General features: G+C 37.7%; 1 protein-coding gene across 2 annotated transcripts in view; it reads right to left on the bottom strand.

Annotated features, from left to right (window-relative positions):
- Window positions 1–20,243, bottom strand: part of LOC106872098 (gamma-aminobutyric acid type B receptor subunit 1) — a 53,464-nt gene extending 33,221 nt beyond the window's left edge. Inside the window, exons 1-4 of one of the 2 annotated variants that reach the window (XM_089339702.1) lie at window positions 19,365–20,243; window positions 6,903–7,037; window positions 4,977–5,147; window positions 1,358–1,459 (exon numbers count right to left, since the gene is read on the bottom strand). In XM_089339702.1, the coding sequence (XP_089195828.1) occupies window positions 1,358–1,459; window positions 4,977–5,147; window positions 6,903–7,037; window positions 19,365–19,622 (666 nt within the window). In that variant the 5' untranslated portion in view covers window positions 19,623–20,243. Of the gene's footprint in view, window positions 1–1,357; window positions 1,460–4,976; window positions 5,148–6,902; window positions 7,038–18,386; window positions 18,406–19,364 lie in introns of those variants that run through there. The other variant, XM_089339703.1, reaches the window with a different exon arrangement.
- Between the last annotated feature and the right edge of the window lie 2,181 nt (window positions 20,244–22,424).

Raw genomic sequence — 22,424 nt, 5'->3', positions numbered from 1 at the left:
AGGATTAGATATAACATTTGGATGATGCTGTGGTGTCGCTACTAATGGTGACTTCACAAATGACAGCAACAGAGTTTGCCACAATCAAAACTATCAGCAATGGTTTAACATTCGTTGCTTTATGTTTGAAATAGTTGCTACTTTTTAGTCACATCTCACATCACACTTCATAAACTAGTCTCAACTCCTCTCGGTTGTGACCATCCTGTGAGTTTCTGCTCTAGGAAAGTTTCTTAACAAGGTTATTTATGGAAAACTGACCGTTGCCCATACCAGCCAGCACTATTCCACAGTAAACAATGCAATGTTGAGCAAGAGGTTCCCAAGGAGATTCTTCTAAGTTACACATTAACAAGGTCATCTTCAGAGTGACTTTGTATCTTCTCTTTAATCCACCACATGACCAAGAGCTAACTACTAATTCACCAAAGAAAATCTGTTTAGGAGTCTGGGGTCAGGCATACACATTACATGTCCAGTCTACTGCAGCTGGAACTTACTTAGCTTGTTGTTGGCACTCCGTCGCTTACGACGTCGAGGGTTCCAGTTGATCCGATCAACGGAACAGCCTGCTCGTGAAATTAACATGCAAGTGGCTGAGCACTCCACAGACACGTGTACCCTTAACGTAGTTCTCGGGGATATTCAGCGTGACACAGAGTGTGACAAGGCTGACCCCTTTGAATTACAGGTACAACAGAAACAGGAAGAAAGAGTGAGAGAAAGTTGTGGTGAAAGAGTACAGCAGGGTTCGCCACCATCCCCTGCCAGAGCCTCGTGGAGCTTTAGGTGTTTTCGCTCAATAAACACTCACAACGCCCGGTCTGAGAATCGAAACCATGATCCTCTGACCACGAGTCCGCTGCCCTAACCACTGGGCCATTGCGCCTCCTAAACTTACTTAGCAAAGCATACATATTTGACATATTAGCTCTCCCAAGCATAGGAGGATTAGGAATTTTACCTGGCCTTCTGCTGTTGTGAATTTTTGGCTAAGCTTTTTGGTTTTGTATGTCTCTAGTAACCTGTCCAGGTTTCTCATCCATAAATGAATCTAGTAACTACAACAGCTTTGTATATATTGAGTTTTGTCTTCATAGTCAAGCCAGGTCTTTCCCAGAACATTAGGATGAAAACATCCTAAGGCAGAGATAAGGCTTTTGCTATCCTTGTGTTCACTTCACCATCAATCTGAACATTTTTTAAACACTCATCCCTCATAAGACAATATTTCAATTGCACTCTCAGATTCATGTATGAAATGTTAATTGCCCTGCGCTCCCGTATTAAGCTATCAATAGTTAACTTTTGATATTAAAAAAATCATCAACGTCGTCATCGTCATCACCATCATTACCTTTAAATTTTTAACGGCATTCGTTGGATCAGTCAAGAAACTTTGACGTACAGCAATGTCGATATTGGCTTCCTTGACTTTTCTCTCTAAATCGTCGATTGTCTGAAATGACAAATATTGTCAATGTTTACAGTTTATGTATATATATATAAAGAATGAACAAGCAAAACATGTATCACTTTAAAGCATGTAATTTATAATACAAACATAATTGCAGAGTAGTTAAAGTAAACAAGGGATTAAGAAATCGGGCATAAAGTCTCTTACAGCTGTTTCTACAACAGCTGTGCATAAAATGCATAGATCATTAAGCAAAAATTCCTCATCCACCTTATTCTCCCGACCTTGTTCCTTCAGACTACCATTTGTTTCATAGTTTACAGAATCATTTGGGGGACATAACTTTCGCAAGCCAGGAAGAGGTCGAAACTGACATTTCAGAGTTCTTCGCTTTGAAGCCAAAGGAGTTTTACATTGATGGGATTAAAAAGCTTGTAAATAGATGGAAGGAAGTCATAGATAATCAGGGAAAGTACATTGATGATTAAATTTCAATTATATATAACATTTGATCACTTGTTTTCTTTATTCAAAATTCAGACAGAACTTATGGGATGACCTAATATGTATGTGTATGCATGTACAGATCACTAGCCACTACACACATTGTTTTTCTCCTTGTTTCTTTCTGTGTTCCTTTCTGTGGAAGAGCGTAGGCTTGAAACGTTAAAGATTTTTTCAATTCCCGAGTGTTATACTAATACATCAGTTTGTTTTCTACACCACCTGTCTTCGTCTTTTGTTTTTTTGTGAATTCTCCCTACATATATATATATATATATATACATATATATGTACATATATATATATATATATATATATATATATATGTGTGTGTGTGTATATATATATATATATATGTATGTATATACATATATACACACACACACACACACACATTATTTCATGGTTGATGTCTGAATTTTTAAAAACTTTATTTTTGCGAATCTTTGTTAAATATCAAAGCTGCTCACATTATCCTGTTTATTCAAAGCAATCCCTTTCAGCCTAAATTGTAATCAAAAAACTCACAAACCTCCTGACTTATGAAAACACTTGAGCATGTATTCTCAGTACAATGAAGGTCACCACACTATCCCACCCAGTTTACTGTCCTATTGCTTAAACAGTTACTATTCTTATTGCCTTATATATCCCAGAAGTGATTGAAACAGTTGACGACTACTTCCTCTTTCATTTAGACTTTGTTTCACACATCAGTGATCATCAATGCAGTTTCCTCAGAACCAGATTGAACAGAGACTTATTCTCATTATATAACATGCAAATAGACATTCACTTTTTAGAAGCTCAGCTCTTGACAATAACAATCATGTTAACACGGACACCTTCAAACTAAATGTGTGTATGTGGATTCATGTACTATACGGTTTGTATACTCTTTTTACTCTTTTACTTGTTTCAGTCATTTTACTGTGGCCATGCTGGAGCACCGCCTTTAGTCGAGCAAATCGACCCCAGGACTTATTCTTTGTAAGCCTAGTACTTATTCTATCGGTTTCTTTTGCTGAACCGCTAAGTTACGGGGGACGTAAACACACCAGCATCGGTTGTCAAGCGATGTTGGGGGGACAAACACAGACACACAAATACATACACACACATACATATATACATATATACGACGGGCTTCTTTCAGTTTCCGTCTACCAAATCCACTCACAAGGCTTTGGTCAGCCCGAGGCTATAGTAGAAGACACTTTCCCAAGCTGCCACGTAGTTGGATTGAACCTGGAACCATGTGGTTGGTAAACAAGCTACTTACCACACAGCCACTCCTGCGCCTATCTGTATCCTTTTTTACCTTCTCACTCTATCTTAAGTCATCAGGTTGAGTAATGTGGTGGAGTGAGGAGGTTTATTATTCCCAACAACAAACAACAGAAAACATGAATGGAATGTCAACACCGCCGCCACCACCACCACCCCACTCCACCACACTAACTCAGGGTTATTTTTTGAGACATATTTAGTGAAAAAAAGTTCATCTTACAAAGTATCAAATATGGTAACATGTTAGCAACCACACAACCACCCAGAGGGTCATAGTGATATGTTTGCCAGAAATACCTGCCCCTTCAGTGAGTCATCTCATTATTTCTTATCTATGAGACTTTGGGAGCTGTCACTTGCTTAGGGATGTGATTGTGTGCACTAGAACATATTTTTTTTATGTATTTTATAAATAAAAAATTTTTTTTTTTTTTTGATTTCCACATTTATATCATGCAGAGTTTCACTGTGTAATGAGATAAAAACAGAAGACTGAGAAAACAGAAATTAGCTAAAACAGAAGGTACCAAATGATATGCCAGTGGGACATCCTCCTCCTCCTCATCATCATCATCATTTAACGACCATTTTCCATGCTGGCATGGGTTGGACAGTTTAACAAAAGCTGGCAAGACAGAGAGCTGCATCAATTGTCTGATTTAGCCAGGTTTCTACAGCTGAATGGCCTTCCTAATGCCAACGACTTTACAGAGTGTACTTGGTGCTTTTATGTGGCACCAGCCTTTTACATGGCACCAGCATGATGGCAAAAACCACCATGATCCTTGCCTCACATATGATAGAGTGGAAAAATAATATGGTACTCATATCAAAATTAAGTTTTTTTTTGCTAATGGTGGAGCTCAAAGCAGATAAAGCTATGAATAATTGCATGAAAATATTGGGTTAAAAAAATCTTTTGGCTAGATAAAATCAAAGGCTACCCGTGGGGCATGAACCCTCATTTTCTGTAAACATGACAGATGGTCTACCATTAGACCAGATTAATCCTTCAAAGTTTATTGTTACCAGTTTATACAAAGTTTATTATGTTGTTTACATAAGAATTTACAAACCTTGAGAGAATTTGAATTTTTTTTTTTAAACTCAACTTACAATGAAAGCAAACAAACTTTGCTTTAGAAGCGTTGAGATGTATTGAAAGGTACAGAAATAATTTATTTTCAAACGCAGGATGATGCTAATACAAAAGCATGAACAGGATAAACTATCCACATATTGCAGACAAAAATCATTACCAGCCAGCCATGAGACTTGAACTCACATCCCTGTGATTACGCATCAAGTACTTTACCTGTAAGCTAAACTGCCCAGTAACAAATTTATAAATCCTAAAATTGCAGAGCAATTTGTTACTTGGTAGTTTAGCTTAAAGGTAAAGCACTTGACACGTAATCATAGGGATGTGAGTCCGAGTCACATGGCTGGCCGGTAACGATTTTTTTCTGCAATATATGGATAATTTATCCTGTTAATGCTACTGTATTAGCATTATCATGTGTTTGAGAATAAATTATTTCTTTATCTTTTTTTTTTCTTTATTAATGGCATGCCTCAAAGCAAATAAAGCAATATATAAATAGCATGGAAATGTTGGGTTGAAAAAAACCCTTTCATGGAAAAAGTTGAGGGCTGCCCATGTGAACTTGAGATAAGATGGAAAATGAGACTCGGGAGCCAATGTTTCGAAATACATGCAACTTTATTGTTTTGTAAGGAAAGGAAATTATAAATTATAACTTACAGAAGTAAATACTTCAAGAGACACTTGGATGGTAGCAATTCGTTTCCATTTATAGCGCTGGAATAACTTTACTCGTGTTGGATTATGCAGCGTAGCTGAAGGATGAGTCCGAAAAAATGTTGGAAATCGATCTCGATTGGACAAAGCTGGAGAACTGGCACCATAAGCAAGCTGCAAATATTGAAAGAAGTAAGAAGCAATGAAAGCAACAAACAAACAGGTGTGTGTGTTTGTGTATGTATGTGTGTATATATGAGTGTGAGAGAGAAAGACAGACAGAGAACATAGTTTCCAACTGTTACACATGAATTCAGAAAAAGCTAGGTATGGAAGTTTCTAGAAATGTAACAAATTATCGTGTAGCAATAATAATGATTTAGAGGTTTTCAACCATTTTTTTCATTTGTCGACCCCTTTGGTTACTATTTTATTCAGGTGGACTCCCAAAGCCATTTGATGTTTAAAAACTAGTTTTATAGAAATTTCTTTCAAAATTCCTATTTTGTTTTTCACATGTTCACTCATGTAGGTTGAACTACATAAAATGGTGGAGAAAGGAACTTAGCTGTTTCTTGTAATACATACACCTAAAGCAAGATTTTTTTAGGGGCCCTTGATTAACTATTTTGTTACATGGGCCCTCCAAAAACCTGAAGAAAATTCTAACTGGGCCCCACCTGCAAGGTCATGCGTTGTTTATCTTGATGTGAGATCACCATGTTGCGCACATATGGTTGTGATGCATGTGCCTGGTGTACCCTAATCAGACGGGTAGTCATGCTGAGTATATTGGGCTTCATATATTTGTACCCCAGTGTCACTTTGATGCCATGCATTGTTCTTTCGTTCTCCAATAATAATAATAAATGCCTTGGTGTAGTACCAGGCAGTGGCTCTCGTGGCTTCTGATCTTAACTGATTGGAAGTGTTATCATGTACATTGTTTTGTCTTGGTATAAAAGATGGACTACAGCAAATATTCTGCTCAGTACCATGGATTTGTTTGTCAGTTGTTTGACCTTAACCAGTTGAGCATGTCCCTTAGTGGCTGACGATATGTGCATCTCTGATCACAAACAGAAGTAGTGGGGGAACATTATAGCCATGCGTTGAGAGGAATTCTCTTGGTTTAGATAATTCAACTTCGGAAACATGGGTGTTTCATTCAACATCCTTAAACAACCCTTATTCAGGGACCTTTTGAGTGGGATGGGCTACTCGACCTGAAGAAAATTCTAACTGGACCCCACCTGCAAGGTCATGCACTGTTTATCTTGATATGAGATCACCATGTCATGCACATATGATTGTGATGCATGTGCCTGGTGTACCCTTATCAAACAGGTAGTCATTATGGGTATACTGGGCTTTGTATATTTTACCCCAGTGTCACTTTGATGGCATGCACTGTGCTCTCACTCAATAATAACAATAATAATAATTCTTTTTACGATAAGCACAAGGCTTGAAATTTTGATGGGAAGGGACTAGTGAATTTCATCAACCCCAGTGCTCGACAGGTACTTATTTTATTAACCCCAAAAGGATTAAAGGCAAAATTGACCTTTATGGTGTTCATATCAATTAACAGGTAGTTCTTTTTTTTTTCTTTTTTTGTTTTGTTTTTCATAATAATTACAAGTATGTTTCATTATTTCAGTTGTAAATATATATATGTCACTGACTGGCTCTCGTGCCAGTGGCATGTAAAAGTACCCACTACACTCTCGGAGTGGTTGGCATTAGGAAGGGCATCCAGCTGTAGAAACTCTGCCAGATCAGATTGGAGCCTGGTGCAGCCATCTGGTTCACCAGTCCTCAGTCAAATCGTCCAACCCATGCGAGCATGGAAAGTGGACGTTAAACGATGATGATGATGATGATGATGATGGTGTTACATAAAGTGGTAGCAAGGTTAAAACTTACAACAACAAGGTTCCACATTTTGGCCGCTTCTGCTACAAATGTTGAAACAATGCTACAGCCAGTTAAAACAAGGATTTTGGTTGGTGGATTGTAGAGCAACTCATAGAGAACTTTAGTTCCAAGACCAGGCATACACTAAAAAAAAAACCAAACAAAATTTATTGTAAATTCAATAGAAAAGAAGTGCAACAATATTCCTGGAGTCTGCTGCAACCAAGCATTCATCTTGTCAATAATTACCGTATTTGATGGCATATAAGACGCACCTTTTTTATCCAAAAATGGTTTTAAAAATCCCCCTGCATCCAATGCAATCAATGTAGGCTCAAAACTCACTCAAAACAGTATGTACGTCTACAAAACATGTGCCGCCATCTATTGGTGAACAATTGCCTACGGTATGTTTATATCGAATATGGTTGCAGTAAATTGCTTAGAATTACTAGTAATAACAAAGTTATACAGGTAAGTGGAGGAATTAAAATATTATTTTAGTGGTAGTTTATCTTACAAAAGTATAGCCTAGGCTAGGGTGCATCCTATGCACTTGTGTGTCTTATAGGCCATCAAATACAGTAAAATATTCTTTAAGTCTTTTACCAGTTTTCATCATAAGATCGTGGCCATGCTGGGATATTGCCTTGAAGGGTTTTTGTTTTAGTTTTCATATCAACTCTGGTACTTATATATGTACATGCTTAAAAGCCACACTCCATGCAGACTGTTAAGCTAGCTCCTGTGGAGGGCTAATTGGGCCTCTGGCCCAAAACTAAAGAAAGCAATGATAATAAAGCATTTATTGGTACCCTACCAATATGGTATTGCTTTAAATTCAGTTTAAATGAAAAACTTGGAAGTTCACAAATTTGGGGGGTTCTTTTAAAATTTGAATTTTTAACTGTTAGCTTATAAGAAATCCTCATCAAGATCTGATCATAATGCTGGATACTCAAGAAGTAAATTAAGGGTAGATTTTCAATCCTGGGATCATCCTGATTCCAAAAAGGTATAATATGTCTATGTAGAGCAAATGTAGACTGAGATACAGGGGTCCCAAACAGACGAATGGACAGACAGAATTTCACATTTATTATAGATTTTTTTTTTTTTAATCAGGTCCTTATTTTAGTGATTAATATTTATCTCATTGTTAAGTTGTGGATGAAAAATGCAAAGACATATGAAGAGGCTGGCAGATGGACAGGCATACAAAGTGACAGACAGACACACAAAACAGAACACACTGGTAGCCACACACACAAACACACACACACACAAAATAAGCTTTCATACACGCACACACACAAAACAGGCTTTCACAGATACACACACACACAAATAGGCTTTTACCGACACACATACACACACACAGAAAACAGGCTTTTACACAGATACACACATACACAAAGATGCTTTTACAAACACACATATATACACACACACATACAGACACCCACACACACACAAAATAAGCTTTCTCACAGACAAACATAACTATACAAAATAGTTTTTTATACACAAACATACATAAAACAGGCTTTCATACACACACATATACAAAATATGCTTTCAGAGACACACACACACACACACACACACGCAAACATGCACAACAGGCTTTCTCACAAATTCCACGGACCAATCTCATTCATAAGATACTGGCCAGCAGTGGTTGGCCTGAGGCTATAATGGAAGACACTTACCCAAAATGTCATGCAGTGAGACCGAACCCAAGACAAGGTGATTGAAAAACGAACTGTTTAACCACACTGCCATGGCTATGTCTATCTGGTTTGTAAGAGGAAGATTTCACAATTGCAAATGTCTAAGAACTGAAACAGGATTGCTAAGTCTTGAAACTCAAGCTTCATGCTGGGGATCAGTGGCCTCAGAGGTCACTCAGCCAATTTGACCCAAGTAGAAATCCCTGTCTCACTTCAAATGTGATTCTTTTAGCTTTTTTTCTTTGACCATTTAATTCTTTTTTTTTTTCATTCATTTATATATGGCTGTGTGGCAAGAAGCTTGCTTCCTAACCACATGGTTCTGGGTTCAGTATCACTGTGTGACACCTTGAACAAGTGTCTTCTACTATAGCCTCGAGCCAACCAAAGCCTTGTGAATGGATTTATTAGATGGAAACTGAAAGAAGCCCGTCATATATATAAATATATATATATGTATATATAATATAGATGTATGTATATATATACATATATATAATATACACACACACATATATATATATATATATATATATATATATTGGAAGGTTTGGAGGTGAGGTACAGGAATTATATATTAGAAAAAATAATAAGGTACTCAGATATTTGGATGGTTGTACATTTACAGGTTTTTATTAATATGTCACATGTTTTATAAATATTAGCGCTTGCACCTATTTTTGTAGGTTTTTCAAATATGATTTCACTTTCAGAGGATGTCTCTTTTGATAGTATTATTAAATGTGTAGGGGTGGAGAGAGAGATATAGGATAGTAAAAGAGGGTGAGGAATGGAGGGAAAAGTGAGAGAGAGAGTGTGTGTGTGTGAGTGTTTTTGTGTTGGTGTGTGTGTGTGTATGTGTCTGTGTATCTGAAAGGAGTGTCAATGGGAAAAAGAAGGAAAGGTGAAAGAAGAAAATTGTGTTTACAGCTGGTCAGTTCTTTCAATAACAAGTTTATTCTTGACCTTTTAAAAATGGCAAAACCAGGTGGCATTGTTTGGAAGAAACAACTTTCTTCCAAACAATGCCACCTGGTTTTGCCATTTTTAAAAGGTCAAGAATAAACTTGTCATTGAAAGAACTGACCAGCTGTAAACACAATTTTCTTCTTTCACCTTTCCTTCTTTTTCCCATTGACACTCCTTTCAGATACACAGGCACACACACACACACACACACACACCAACACAAAAACACACATATTTTAACCCCTAATCTTATAGCATAAAGCTCCCTACCTTGAGGTTTGTAATCTTCCAAACTTCATTATGATCTCAATAACGCAGGTGCTACGAAATAAAGTAACCCCCATCATACAGTAAAATGGTTGGCATTAGGAAGGCATCAAGCCACAAAAGCAATGCCAAAGCAGACGAATGGAGCATAATGTAGTTCTTTGGAACTACATTAGATCCTATCAAACTGTTCAACAGATGCTGGCAGGGAACATGGACATTTAGTGGTGGTGAGGGTGGTGGTGCTGATGCTGGTGGTAGTGCTAGTGGTGGTGGTGGCGGCGGCAGCTGTGGCAGTGGTGCTGATGGTAGTGGTGGTAATGACAATGTTGATGATGATGGTGGTAGTGGTGGTAGTTGTGGTGGTAGTGCTAGTGGTGGTGGTGGCGGCGGTTGTGTCAGTGGTGCTGATGGTAGTGGTGGTGGTGGTGGTGGCGGCAGTGGTGCTGATGGTAGTGGTGGTGGCGGTGGTGGTAATAACAATGTTGATGATGATGGTGGTGGTGGTGGTTGTGGTGGTGGCGGCGGCAGCTGTGGCAGTGGTGCTGATGGTAGTGGTGGTGGTGGTGGTGGCGGTGGTGGCAGTGGTGCTGATGGTAGTGGTGGTGGTGGTGGTGGTAATAACAATGTTGATGATGATGGTGGTGGTGGTGGTTGTGGTGGTAGTGACAATGGTAGTGGTGGTGACAATGTTGATGATGATATGATGATGACGATAGTGGTGGTGGTGGTGGTGGTGGTGGTGGTGACAATGATGATGATGATATGATGATGATGTTGATAATATTGATTCTTTTTCTGCCATTAAAAACATTTTCCAAGTAAAGCTCAGTAAAATATATTTCCCAGATTAAGATTATCATCTCAGTTTTAAAAGTCACACTGATAATAATTAAATGGATGTTCTTAACATTTTATTAAATCTTTTTATCTTGTTCCAATCCAAATCAAAACATAATTTCTGCACTTGTCATTGCAGAATATCTTTAGTTGACATTAAAGAAACAACATTTCGTTCTCAGGAATTTTTTTTCTCTTTCCCATTTTTTTTCATTTTTTAAATTTTTCTTTTTGTTTTGTCTCACTTTGTGGGAGGAAATCTGACAAGTTGGATGAAGTTTAATGGAGGGAAAGAAAAAAAAGATCAGTATATGACATTAATGCTATATTGATCCTCACGATAATAGACAACAGTAGTGGTGGTGGTGGTGGTGGTGGCGGCGGCGGAGGCAGTGGTGGTGGCGGAGGCAGTGGTGGTGGTGGTGGCGGCGGCAGAGGTGGTGGTGGTGATAGCAGCGGCGGTGGAGGCAGTGGTGGTGGTGGTGGCAGCGGAGGTCGGCGTGGTATATTGGTAGTATGGTGGTGGTGGCAGAGGGGGAAGAGACTGGGGAGGGAGTGGAGGCTAAGAGAAGGGTGATGAAGAGGGGAGAGTAATGAGGGTGAGGAAGAAGAGGAGGATGATAAAGAGGGGAGGGTAATGAAGGTGAGGGGGAGGATGAGGGAGGGTAATGAGAGTGAGGGGAGGGGAAGAGGAGGAATACATCAACAACAATGGTTAAGCAGCCCCTCCTAGCTGTATTCTCCAGCCTACAAAGAGAAACTGAAAGCAATCCCATTTTCCTCAAATCATACCCCTTGTCCACTTTTCAAAAGGTTAACTACAGAACATCACTTCCCTCTCTGCTCCTCTCACCTTCTTGTTTAATTAAAATGAGATTTGAAAACGATGATGAGGTCTTGGCTGTAGGGAAAAGGTCAGTCTGAAGTACGTTCAGTCATGTCTACCACATATCTTTTGCCATAGACACTAGAATGAAGAAAATTCCCCCTTGCTAACCAAAAGAAAATGATGGGCTACGATCTTCATGGTGGAATCAGCTGATGGCCAGATCTGCAGCTATTTGACAGAACTCCATAAGTTAGTAATGTTCTGATACTGAACAAGTTTGGGCAAAACTGAACAAATTCACAGGATGCTACAAAGGTCCCTATGGCTGTAAAGATCAATTGTTGATCAATAAAATCATAACTAAAGAGTGTAGAAGGAGAAAGAAAGAAAGAAAGATCAGGGCATGGATTGATTACCAGAAGGTTTTGGCAATATATCCTGCACATGGATCCTGGAAACATAAGCCATGAGTAGCTAGTGCCAACAATAAAGTGATACGTTAAACACATTATCAGTAAATGGTAAAGAATCCTGCCAATACAGATGAAAGGAAGGAATATTAAAAACTAAACCCTTTTCTATTGGAAGATGAATATTCCAAGGGAAATTCCTCTCTCCTTTTTAGCCAGGTGCTAACATCTTTAACCATTTTAATACCAACCCACCTGAAATCACCCCTTTTTCTATGATACAAACCTACTTGGTGGTGGTGGTTATGGTGGTGAGGATGATTCTTTTACTGCCATTAAAAAATTCCAATAAAGCTAACCAAAATCTAAATGACATTCTTCCATCAAAATTCCATGTCATATGTTCCTAACACCTGCTTAATAATGAGAAAGTTATTTTACTAAATTCTTCGTTGTTTTAGAAATTAATTGAAACAAAAGTAGTGCATTCCAATGAAAATATATGAGCAAAAGGGTTAAAACAAATTTAAAGGTGTTAAATTTGTAATTGAATGCAATTTTATGGGAAGAAAATCAGCTTTCTTTTGTATATGGACTATCACTGCAGATGATAAACAAGTAGAAACACTTCCACAAACAGTACATGGACCTACTAAAAGAATTTATATGGAATTTGAATAAGTAAAATGTACCAAGAAAAGCTTGAAAAGAAGGAAATTAATTAAGAACACGAATACCATGTTCAGGAAAGAATCTGAGATGATTCACTTTGAGCAAACACAGACTTACAAATACTTAGGAATCAATGAACTAAACTGAGAACAGCAGATACAAATGGAAGAAAGGATTAGAAAGGAATATTACAGGCTCGGAAGATTAATACTTTAAAAAAAACAGGGCTAAACACAAGATAATACAGTAATCCCTTGACTATTGCAGGTGTTATGTTCCAAAAACTCCTGCGGTAGGTGAAAAACCGTGAAGTAGAAACAGTACTGTACTGAATATTTTTTTTTCGTTATTTTTGTAATTTGTATATATTTATTTTATTATAAATGCAAAACTACACCACGGAGAAATCGACATAAGTTTAAATAATAAAGTGCAATAGGTGAACCGTGATGGGTGAACCACAATATCGCAAGGGATTACTGTATTCTATTTGTTCCAGTAATAATTATAACCAAAATATTCTAAAATGGATACTGAATGAATTAGAAAGATTAGACAGAAAATAATAACTGTCCTTAGCATACATTATCTGAAATCTGATATAGAAATATTATATTTATCATTAACAGAGATAGAGGCCTTATGCAAATAGAAAACTATGACAAAATATCTGCTGTAGGATTACAAAATTATCTCGTAAAAGAACCTTTCTTCTTATACATATCTCCCCAAACTATTCCAACCAATCACCTCCTTTCTGTGCCTTCAGCCACTGCTCTCTTTCTCCCCTCTGCTATACTCCATTCTAAACATTTCTCTTATCTACTATCATTCTCAATACCCTCCCATATCTACCATCATGACCCCTGCCCCTACTACATCCCCTTATGTATCCCTACAACTCCCTATCGACAACTCCTACACCTTGTACGTGATACCACTAATTTCTGTTCTCGGCTCCAATCCTATATCTCCCACTTTATATCCCTCTCCATACTGGTATTTCCCATCATCTGCACCCCAACCCTTGTTCACCACTCTCTACACTGACCTCTGCCTCCACCTGTTCACTCCACACTTACACTCCTATGAAAGCATGCACTCATTCCTCTCTCCCCATGATCCATGATCTACAGTCCCTGTCCCCTCTCTTGCTCACCTCCTTGTTCCTTGAGAGTTACTCAAACACCTCATCATTACCTTATTCTTATCTCTTTCAGCCATGTATCCCTTCTACAGTAAGATACCTGTGCTTGTCCCTCTATCATATCACACCTGGCATACAGCCACTCACCTCCATCTTCCCCTCCCAAATACTTCTTCTTTGTAGATTTAGATTTTTCCCCCTTTTCCTTCTCTTTCTCTGTTCTTTCTTGTCTTGCAATTTACATGGCGACCTCACTAGTGCCAGTGGCACAAAAAATGCACCCAGAACATTCCATAAAGTGTTTGGCATTAGAAAGGACATCCAGTCACAGAAACCATGTCAAACGTGACACTGGAACCCGATGCAGCCCAGAAGCTCACTGGTTCCCTGTCAAACCATCTTACCCATGCCAGTGTGGAAAACGGACATTAAATGATAGCCCTGTAGTTAAGAAGCTTGCTTTGATACCATGTGGTTTCAGGTTCAGTCCCACTGCACAGCACCTCGGACAAGTGTCTTCTACTGTAGCTCCAGGCCAACCAGTATCTTGTGAGTCAATTTAGAAAACGGAAATTGTCTAGAAACCCATTGTGTATGTACAATTGTGTGCATGTATGTGAGCATGCATGATTGTATGTATGTGTATGTGTGCGAGAGTGTGTGTGTGTCTTTGTGTTTGTCCAGTCAATTGCTTGACAACCAGACTTAAAAAACTAAAATAAATATTTGTGTTGATTTGTTTGATCCAATTCTCTGGAGACAATGCCCCAGCATGGCCACAGTCCAATGAATGAAACAAATAAAAGATAAATAGTATTTTAAGAACTCGGTTATCAGCATAAAGGAGTTCCCACAGACAGCTTTGTTATTATGTTTCTGATAAATTACAGCTACCTCTTAGTAAAATGATCTTGTCATTATTAATCTGGTGTTTAAGGTGGCGAGCTGGCAGAATCGTTAACACGCCAGGCGAAATGCTTAGCGGTATTTCATCTGCTGCTATGTTCTGAGTTCAAATTCCGCCGAGGTTAACTTTGTCCTTCATCCTTTCAGGGCCAATAAATTAAGTACCAGTTGCGTACTGGGATCAATCTAATCGACTGGCCTCCTCTCCCAAAATTTCAGGCCTTGTGCCGACAGTAGAAAGGATTATCAATCTGGTGTTTGGAACACCAGATTAATAATGACAAAATTATACATTAAAGTGTAATTCCTTGTGAGGTTTTAAATTAAATTACTGAAAAACAGAAAGTTTGTATCATGAAACCAGGGGTTCTCCCAGATGTGCTCCTAGACATGTTAGTATCAAAAAGGTTAAACTTCTCTGATAAACTGTAGGAAACTATGATATACGGTAGGGAGCTGAGAATTAAGTCCTGATGGTTGGCTAGGATAAAGACCCTCTTCAGTTATAAATGACCATGAAATTGCACCAAGAAAGTTCCCCTCTGAGGCACAAGTCTGAGCAAGGTTGTTTGTAGAAGACCAGCAGTCACTCATGCATACCAGCGTCCCATCACCATGCCACTGATGTTAACCAAGGGAAAGGCAAAGGCCGATACAGTTTGGCATCAGTGATGTTGCAATTTATTTCTACAGCTGAGTGAACTGAAGCAACGTGAAATAAAGTGTCTTGCTCAAGAACACAACACGCAGCCTGGTTGAGAAACTGAACTCACTACCTCATGATTGTGAACCTGATGCTCTAACCACTGAGTCATGTGCCTTCACAATGGTCACCTGCTAAATTCCTTGCTGAACTCATTACCAATTCTAACTCTGCTGACTGCATTTTTGTATATGTCTAGTGTGGTTCTCACAAACCATTCACCATCATCATCATTACCATCATTTTAATGTTCCTGTTTCCATGTTTCTGTGATTGGACAGATTTTCTATGACCAGATGCCTTTCCTGTTGCCAACCTTCATCACTTTCCAAGCTTAAGTAATATCCCCCACCCTGGTTAGGTATGTTTTTTGCAGACCACTGGAAATGAATGACACTGCTTATATAACCATGACTCTCCTTTACAACAATCATGTGATGTCAAGACACACACAACAGGCTTCTTTCAGTTTCCATCCTTTAAATCCACTCACCTCACAAGGCTTTTGTCAGTGCGGAGCCATAGAAGACACTCACCCAAGGTGCCTCACGGTGGAACTGAACCCAGAACCATGCGGTTGGGAAGTAAACTTCGTAATCACACAGCCATGCCTGAATCTACACATGGGTTTTCTTAATGACCACCAGACTACAAAACACTATGTCCAGTCAAAGGACTTCTCCAGATCAACAAAAGCTAGTACAAAGAAATTCTCCTGTGATTATTTCAGTGTTGCTGGCACTCCGTCGCTTACGACGTCGAGGGTTCCAGTTGATCCGCTCAACGGAACAGCCTGCTCGTGAAATTAACGTGCAAGTGGCTGAGCACTCCACAGACACGTGTACCCTTAACGTAGTTCTCGGGGATATTCAGCGTGACACAGTGTGACAAGGTTGACCCTTTGAATTACAGGCACAACAGAAACAGGAAGTAAGAGTGAGAGAAAGTTGTGGTGGAAGAGTACAGCAGGGTTCGCCACCATCCCCTGCCGGAACCTTGTGGAGCTTTAGATGTTTTCGCTCGATAAACCATCCATCCAGCTTCTGCCCCCCCCCCCCCACCACCACCACCACTCTATTCCTGGCAGGGTTGTGGAGTAGAATCCTCAGCCACTTCCTCCATAGGGCCCTATCAGGAGAAACTGTCATTACACTTTTCGGCTGGGTTCCCAAGTGTGACCAACTGAGACCTTTGCCTTTCCTTTTACTTGTTTCAGTCATGTGACTGAGGCCATGCTGCAGCAGCACCTTGAAGTGTTTTAGTCAAACAAATTGACCCCAGGGCTTTTTTTTTAAGCCTAGTATTCATTCAAACAGTCTCTTTTGCCAAACCACTAAGCTATGGGGATGTAAACATACCAGCACTGATCGTCAAGCAGTAATGAAGGGACAAACACACACACAGATATATATACAAAATGTAACCCATGTGAATCATTGGCAATTTTTTTTCCTTCATCTTCCTCTTCTCTTGGACTTTCCTCTGTTTCCTGTTTCTGACGAAGAGCTTTGCTCGAAACATAAAACCACCTTTCTTTCCTTCCCTGAGTGTCTGCTAATTCTTTGCAACTGCCACGTCCTCACATTGTTGTTGTTTTTTCTTGTGTTTGTTCTTCATTTTATGGGCTTTATATATATGTATATATATATATATATATATATATATATATATATATATGAGGATATTATTGTTTATAATAATATCAGTGGCTTAGCATGCATTTTACCCATAACAGTAGAAATTGTTTAAGTAAAAATTTGTGGTTTGGTCATTTTGACTACTATAATTATCATGTCGGTACTGCTTGTTAGTAGCCTTAATCATTAATTATTAATTAATATATATATATATATATATATATATATATATATATATATATATATATATATAGCAATAAGGAAATGGAGGGGAATATGAGGTACTCATCAACTTGCAGACACTATATTCCGTTGATTAATCTGTTTATTTCATGTTATGAAATAAACAGATTCTTATTGCTATATAAATTTAGGGTAAAAAAAAAACCTTTTACCCGCACCCACTTATTGCACTTGGTATAACACTAGTGTAACAATAATTGGGTACCCTCCCAGCAGTATATTGGATATATATTATCTCTTAGTGGGTTGAATCCTCAACCCCTAACTCTCTTGGATTATATATATATATATATATATATAGCACAATTTTGTCAGTGAACAGCTTGCGGTCTCAAAGTGACGAAAATATTTTAACAAATTAAATTTAAATGCTGAAGTGAATCTAACGGATTTTGTGTGTTATTTTAAATGGCTTATAAACACCTTCCACGCTGCAATTGTTTTCGTTCCAGCACACGATCTCAGATCAGGTCACTTGCTATGCAAGTACATCTCCGTAATATATATATATATATATACGATGGGCTTCTTTCAGTTTCCGTCTACCAAATCCACTCAAAAGGCTTTGGTTGGTCCAAGGCTATAGTAGAAGACACTTGTCTAAGGTGCCATGCAATGGGACTGAACTCGGAACCATGTGGTAGGGAAGCAAGCTTCTTACCACACAGCCATGCCGGTGTCTACGGATGTTATCCAACCATCTTGTTTTTGGTCTACCCCTAAGTCTCATACCAGTTGGCTTAACCTGATGAATCCAACTTGTGATTCATTTCTGCAACACCCTGATCACATGTCCATAGCGGCTTCTCTATATGGACAAATTGTGATTCCTTGGTCTCCGAGCTTCACATCCTGACAAGTGATGTTACTCCAGAGATCTTTCAGAGGTACCTCATCTCGTCCGCTTGTATTTGCGATTATACTCTATGAGTCATTACCCAATATTCACGACTAAGTCAATTCTCTACTTAATCTATTGTGTTCTTTTTCCTTCCGTTACTGTTTATAAACATTGTCCGTCAATTCGACACCTCTGTAATTACTCCTTCCAACTGCATCTTCTTGACCCTTGCTGCAATCAACTGTGATACAGTATTGCCACTCATTACATGTAACACCTACCTGTAGACTACCTACCTGATTGACAAGGTGAGTGACTCGCACGTCCTGTCGGCAGCGCCAGCTATTTTCAGCATTTCAGCAATTATTTCTGGTGACACAGCTACTTTCCCTACCTTCATACAAGTTATTTAATCACGCATTTGACCGTAAAACTGTCGACTTTTGTTTGTTTATCCTACAGCAGTTCTTCTCTCTCTCTCTCTCTCTTTCTCTCCCATGCATTCTCCTCAATAATATTTTCACGCAACATTTCGTGATTTTTTTTTCTTTTCTTAAATCTCTCTTTCTGATCTCAGTGGGGGTAGACACGCCGTTGTCATGATTCACACAAAATCAATAATAAAATTAATTTTGACGGCTAAGTTTTGAACAAACTTTTATATATAATATAATATCACAATATATATATATATATATGTGTGTGTGTGTGTAATTTTAGCTTTCCTCGGTGAAATAATATGACTTTGAATATTGATTAAAAATCGATAACCAAATAAGAGAGAAAGTAATATAGCATATCCATACACCTTCACAAAACTACGCAAAGCAATTAAGAGAACGTTTTTTTGAGGTGGGGTGTACAACCAGAGGTCAACCTTGTTGAAAGCAGGCCTATGATCAAAGACATTTCAGCCGTGACCATTCCATCTTTTTCCTAGATACAGATGTACCCAGGACCGCATTATGCAACGTATTTCCACCTTCCATTTTCTAAGACGGCGAGGATATGATTTTTAAGATTTCGCTGCTATTTCGAGCAAATCGATCGACCTCATAGAAGCTTCTCGTATATAATAATGAGAAATGTATATTTTTTATAAAGAAATCATTAGAAACACCATAAACGATAAAAATAAATATATATTCAATCGAAAGTTAATTGATGAAGTACTGTGATGGGGGTGTTTTTCGTTTTATTGTATTTAATTTTTAAAAAGTGAGCCGAGAAATAAATATATAATCTAAAGATAAAAATGTCTGTTGGGGTCTTACCTGGCTATCTTTGTAGTCCATCTCTAAGTTATAATCAGGAAGAACATCATGTCTTTTATTAATGTCGTCCAAAGCCATCTTCACTGCTGGAAGACAGGCTTTACCACCGGCCCAGCCTCCAGTCATAGGGAAAATCGTACCAATTGTAAGATTCTTATGTTTCAAAGCCGTTGTTGGAGGCATAGTTACCAAAGATAGTAACACAATTATGGTCAAAGTATAGGATGACATGAGTAACCAACGTAAAGAACAGTACATATTCGAATTAATAAGCAAAAAGATGCTGGGTTTTTTTTTCTTCTTCTTTAGAATGTGTTGTTTAAAATAAAGATGAAGAGAAGACTGAGATGTCCAATATCATAGTTGTTATGGAATTACAGCATCAGGTGTGAAATGCAATAGAAAGAATTGATAATAGGGCTAGATGTGCTGTCTTAATAGATGACACTTGGTTCAAAGTAGAATAATGGTGAGGTAGTTCCAACCACTTTAAAATGCGGTCAGCAACACCTGGTTATTTCTTTGACATCTTAATTCGCAATCATATTTGGATTTTTTTTTTTTAGTTTCCTTTTTAATTGCACTAATTAATTAGTCTTCTGCTTTGATTTTTCATGTAACATCTTAAATTTACCTGGCCGGTCTGGCCTCTTGTCTATTATATATTATCATAAATTGCCTTAATGACTACAATAGTAAATTATAGAAATACACTAACTACTGAGTCAAAACATCTTCGAGAAATCAATCATAATATATTCATCTGTTTTAGGTTTCGTTCTTCTGTTGTTATTTTTCGTTAAACATCTCTACAATATAAACATGATTGCCATCAAATCACAGAAACCTGTCTCTATATTTATTTACCTGCAGGAAATTGATTTTTTTTGCGTAGCATTCTCTCATTAGATGAAAAAAATATTTAAGATATCGGATTATCTCTTACACGGAAAAAAAAAATCGTATTTCTTAATTGATCCATAATTAGGTTTAAAAAAACATGTCATTAAAATATCCAAACAAGATTGGATATTTTTCGCATTGTTTTGACCATTAATAGTTTTGCGTCACGGTTCAAAAAATCCTCTGCAACAATCAATGGTAGATCGCTGCTACTTTCCCTCTCTCTCTCTCTGTTTCTTCTGTTTATTGATGTATTTATTTATTACAAGATTTCCTTCGCTGCGATTCTTATATAATAATAATAATAATAATAATAATAACAACAACAACAACAACAATAATGATAATAATAATTACAGCATTTAATATCTTATTTCTTCCATTCACCGATTCCGTTATGATACAAGGCTTCTTTAATTTACATCACGTTCGAACATATTAAACATATCTGCGACGGTTAATTAATTCAGTGATCGCACTTAACCATCGATGTAGAATTTATTGAGAAACAACATCCTATCACACACACACACACAATAATTGTATCCATTTGGTTATGATCGATCTTTATCTCAATCTGTTGTGATTTATTTATACTATTTTAATGTTAAGAAAAATTATTGGAAATTTGAAAAGAGCGGCTGCTGAAATATTGTTTTTCTCTCTCTTTCCCTCTTTTAATGTGGCCTAATTTCATTATCAATTGGGGCATACCTACACTTTAGGACCTCACCTGTTTCTTTATAATTTTATAAGAAATGCATATTTTTTAAATGTAATTTTGAAGAGACATTATTCCGAGGGTGTAGACTGCTGTTCTTAATTTGATCTAAATCTCAGAGTTTTAGATCATTTGGCTGCACTCCACTCCTGATTTCGCTTCCTCACAACTCTCTTTAAAAATATGTATTTTTAAATGACATTCTGTATAAAAATTATTTCGAGGGTGTCGGTTACCATTAAGTTGATAAAATGTAAAAAAAAAAAAAAAAAACTGGGGGAGTTTTGGGTCGATCTTACTCATTCCTGCCCTCCCGACCAATTTCTGTAACTTTAGAAATTTTAAATTTTTATTTCCAGATTTCAATCTTTCAAACATCAAAATTGCATACTCTACATTCCTATAAACGTATTTCTGAAAAATGTAATTTTAAAATATACATTTTTTTTTTTTTAGAAAAAGATAGATATGAGAAAACAAAGTCGAGAAGAATAATTCAAAACTCCTTCAAAAATTAATTTTTATTTTATCAAACGTAATCAAAGTCTACATCTTCAGAAATGCATTTCTTGAAAATTCTGTTTTAAAAACATGCATTTTTCAGAAAGTTGTGAGGAAACAAAGGAATAGAACTCTAAATTGTAGGAATGCTTGTTAGCAAATGTATAAGTGTAAGCTACCAAACTTGTGGTAGTTAGTTGCAGGAATGTAAAGAGAACGCTCCAGGACCATTCTCACGAAAGTTGAATCAAAAGAAATCTTTGGATAAAGCATCAAACATGATAAGACATGTATATGTGTGTGTGTATTTATATACTGAGGGTGATAAATTGAATATAATGGCCTAGCATATAAAAAATCTGAAAATTCAGAAAAATTGTATTACATGCATATAAGAAGGGATGACCACTAAGTGAAATAAAGTGTCTTGCTCAAGAACACAACACACAGCCCAGTCTGGGAATCAAACTCACTACCTTGTGATTGCAAGCCTGATGCTCCAACCACTGAGCCATTATGCACCTTCACTATATGTGTCATCATCATCATCATCATCATCATCATTTAACGTCCATTGTCCATGCTGGCATGGATTGGACAGTTTGACTGCGCTAGCACACTGGAAGACTGCACCAGACACCTGTCTGATTTGGCATGGTTTTCAATAGTTGGATGCCCTTCCTAACACCAACCACTCCAAGAGTATAATGGGTGTTTTTACATGCCATTTGCAGGACACTTGGCTGCTTTTACATGTCACTGGCACGAGTGCCATTTGTATAACACATATATCTGTATGTATATATAATATACTAGCAGAGCCACCCGGCGTTGCCCGGGAATGAAATTGTTGCTTATTGGTACTTACTCTTTTACTCTTTTACTTGTTTCAGTCATTTGACTGCGGCCATGCTGGAGCACCGCCTTTAGTCGAG

This window comes from Octopus bimaculoides, chromosome 22 (assembly GCF_046866305.1).
Source record: "Octopus bimaculoides isolate indiv1 chromosome 22, ASM4686630v1, whole genome shotgun sequence".
Classification (NCBI taxonomy): Eukaryota; Metazoa; Mollusca; class Cephalopoda; order Octopoda; family Octopodidae; genus Octopus; species Octopus bimaculoides.
This window is presented reverse-complemented; position numbering and strand designations above follow the sequence as displayed.